This window comes from Alosa alosa, chromosome 6, assembly GCF_017589495.1.
Source record: "Alosa alosa isolate M-15738 ecotype Scorff River chromosome 6, AALO_Geno_1.1, whole genome shotgun sequence".
NCBI lineage: Eukaryota > Metazoa > Chordata > Actinopteri > Clupeiformes > Clupeidae > Alosa > Alosa alosa.
Window position 1 is genome coordinate 5203844 of NC_063194.1, and position 2500 is coordinate 5206343.

At 44.3% G+C, this 2500-nt stretch overlaps 1 protein-coding gene across 2 annotated transcripts in view; it reads right to left on the reverse strand.

Annotated features, from left to right (window-relative positions):
- Positions 1 to 2500, reverse strand: part of rab11fip4a (RAB11 family interacting protein 4 (class II) a) — a 69933-nt gene that overhangs the window by 5458 nt on the left and 61975 nt on the right. For both annotated transcript variants that reach the window (XM_048246528.1, XM_048246529.1), the window contains 4 exons: positions 1507 to 1606; positions 915 to 1018; positions 442 to 582; positions 235 to 316 (listed from right to left, as the gene is read on the reverse strand). In XM_048246528.1, the coding sequence (XP_048102485.1) occupies positions 235 to 316; positions 442 to 582; positions 915 to 1018; positions 1507 to 1606 (427 nt within the window). The remainder of the gene's footprint in view (positions 1 to 234; positions 317 to 441; positions 583 to 914; positions 1019 to 1506; positions 1607 to 2500) is intronic.

The following is a 2500-nucleotide window of genomic DNA, read 5'->3' on the forward strand; positions in this document are numbered from 1 at the left end:
AGGGACAGATGTGAGAAAGACATGAAGATGAAAGGATAAAGAAGGGAGGAAGGACAGAATTTGGAATGAAAGAGAGATGGGGAACAGCCTATGTGTTAACACTTAGAGTTAGAATACAGGTAAGTTGGATGGCACTAAGTAAGAACAGAATTGAATGCGAATGTGTGTGTGTGTGTGTGTGTGTGTGTGTGTGTGTGTGTGTGTGTGTGTGTGTGTGTGTGTGTATATACGCACCTGATCCAGTTTCTCTGATTGGGATTTCAGTCTGCAGACATTCAGTTTCATTTCTCCATTCTCGTCTTCTAATTGTAGCACTCTGTGGGTCACACAGACACACACACACACACACACACATTAATATTTACTTAATGTTAAGTTTTGCAACAGGTTTGAGCAAGTGCGAGTGTGTGTGTATGTGTATGTGTGTGTGTGTGAGTCTACCTGTTGCTGAGCAGTTCTATCTCATGGCTCTTGTCTCTGTCCATCTTGCTGTAGGCCTCCCTGTGTCTCTTCAGCTCCTCCTCCAGGATCTGATCTGACCGAGTCTCCTGGTCTTTAATCTGCTCCTCCAGCTCATGGACCCTTCACACACACACACACACACACACACACACACACACACACACACACACACACACACAGAGAGAGAAAGAGAGAGAGAGAGAGAGAGAGAGAGAGAGACACACACACACACACAAATACCACACCAACACCAGCAGTTTAAATCTCCAGATCTGATATATTATGCAGCATTCTGACCAAAATGTGTTAATCAATTAAAACCATCATACAACCAAAAACCTTTAATTGCATTAAAAGCAAATATAATTTAATCTTACTAATCTTCAGGCGATTAACATTAAATCATATGTGTATGTGTGTGTGTGTGTGTGTGTGTGTGTGTGTTTCCTAACCTGTGCACCAGCTGTGTATTCTCGTGCTTGAGTTTGGACTTGAGGTCCCCGTTGGCCAGCGTGTCGTTCTCCAGCTCCGTTACCTTCTTCTCCAGGTAGCTCACCTGAGGGGAGAGTTACAGCAGTCAAATCACATCTCTATCTGTGCCGCCTCGTGTGCCACCACAGGATCACATCCGTCTCTCACCACATCAGCGGCATGAGAACTAGGGCTCCGTGGAATGGATATCCTTCACTCTCCTTGCTAAAGAAATGTCTGAAACCATTTCAGACTTGTAATGTTTCAACATGGTTTAACGGAGGAGACTAACAAATGATTTGTCCTGCAGGGTTACACTGGTCTATGTTGCTTCATATCATAGTTATAAGAGATTCCTGAGGTTTTTCAAATGTCCTTGCAATTGTAATGTTTAAACTTTAAGAGAAAATAAGTTAAATTAAGGCCATTGTCTCCAGCTGGTGGTTATTAATACTGCAGGGCATTTTCTGGTCATGTGCAAAAGACATGGCGGCAGTAGCTGTATGTTCCAGTATATGTTCAGTGTATCTAGGTGGTAAGTTCAGTGAGGAGGAGGCCCAGGGAGTGCCATACCTTCTCTGTGATGTCCACGTCACAGGAGTCGATGCTGTCTCTGAACAGGTCCTCTGTGCTGCCGTGGCTGCTGCTGAAGTTACTGTGGTGGAAGAGTTGCCTGTGGGCACAGAGGAAAAGGAGGGTGAAGAAGAGGACATGGAGCAAAAAAGAGAGAGAGAGAGAGAGGGGGAGAGAGAGAGAGACAAGCCAAGCAAACAGCAAAGGGGAGAGGGCTATGTTTAAACGGGCTAGTATTTATGGCAACCTTTTTCAAGAGGCTGATCTTTAAAGTTCATGCCACCTCTATCTATACTAGAGAGATTGCACAAAAATTCTTTCCCCATCTCATTCACTGTAAACATCTGAATCTAACACAACCAATGTTGTCCATTTCCACCCTTCGTCTCCTGGGCTGCCAGCTGTAGGTTCTGAGCATTGTACTCAGCCCCCATTGTGTACAGCAGTGATTTGGTGTTTTGTAGCTCATCCTGAGTGAAGGTCAGAATCACTCTCAGCTCCACCACTGTGATAACGTGCTGATCTACGGTATCTCTGAGTCGAGCAAGCTCAGTAGCAACGTCCAACAGGTCTGAAGTCAAGATGATATGCAGTTTGGAGGCTCAAGGAACAGACAGTGTGCAACCATCGGTCAGACAGCTGTACTGCAAGTGGTGAAAGAATGTAATGACACGGACAACTAGGTTTAGATCATGTTTTGATTAAGGGCAGTGATCTTTATGCATCAATAATTCAAACTGGAAAAATTGCTGTTGGGAAATACTCTAAAGTATCCATGAATGAACTTACCAGAACACACACACACACACACACACACTGTGAAACCACTTTCGAAATAAACTGTGGTCAAGCTTTCACTGCTTCTGCTGATATGTGTGAATGTGATAAAGCAGTCAGAGATGTGGCCACAGTGAGGTGATGCAGCGTTGGTGCCCATGTATTTGGGCAAGTACATGGGCAGTTATTAAGAGCGAATTGTACTATGCAAATGTTG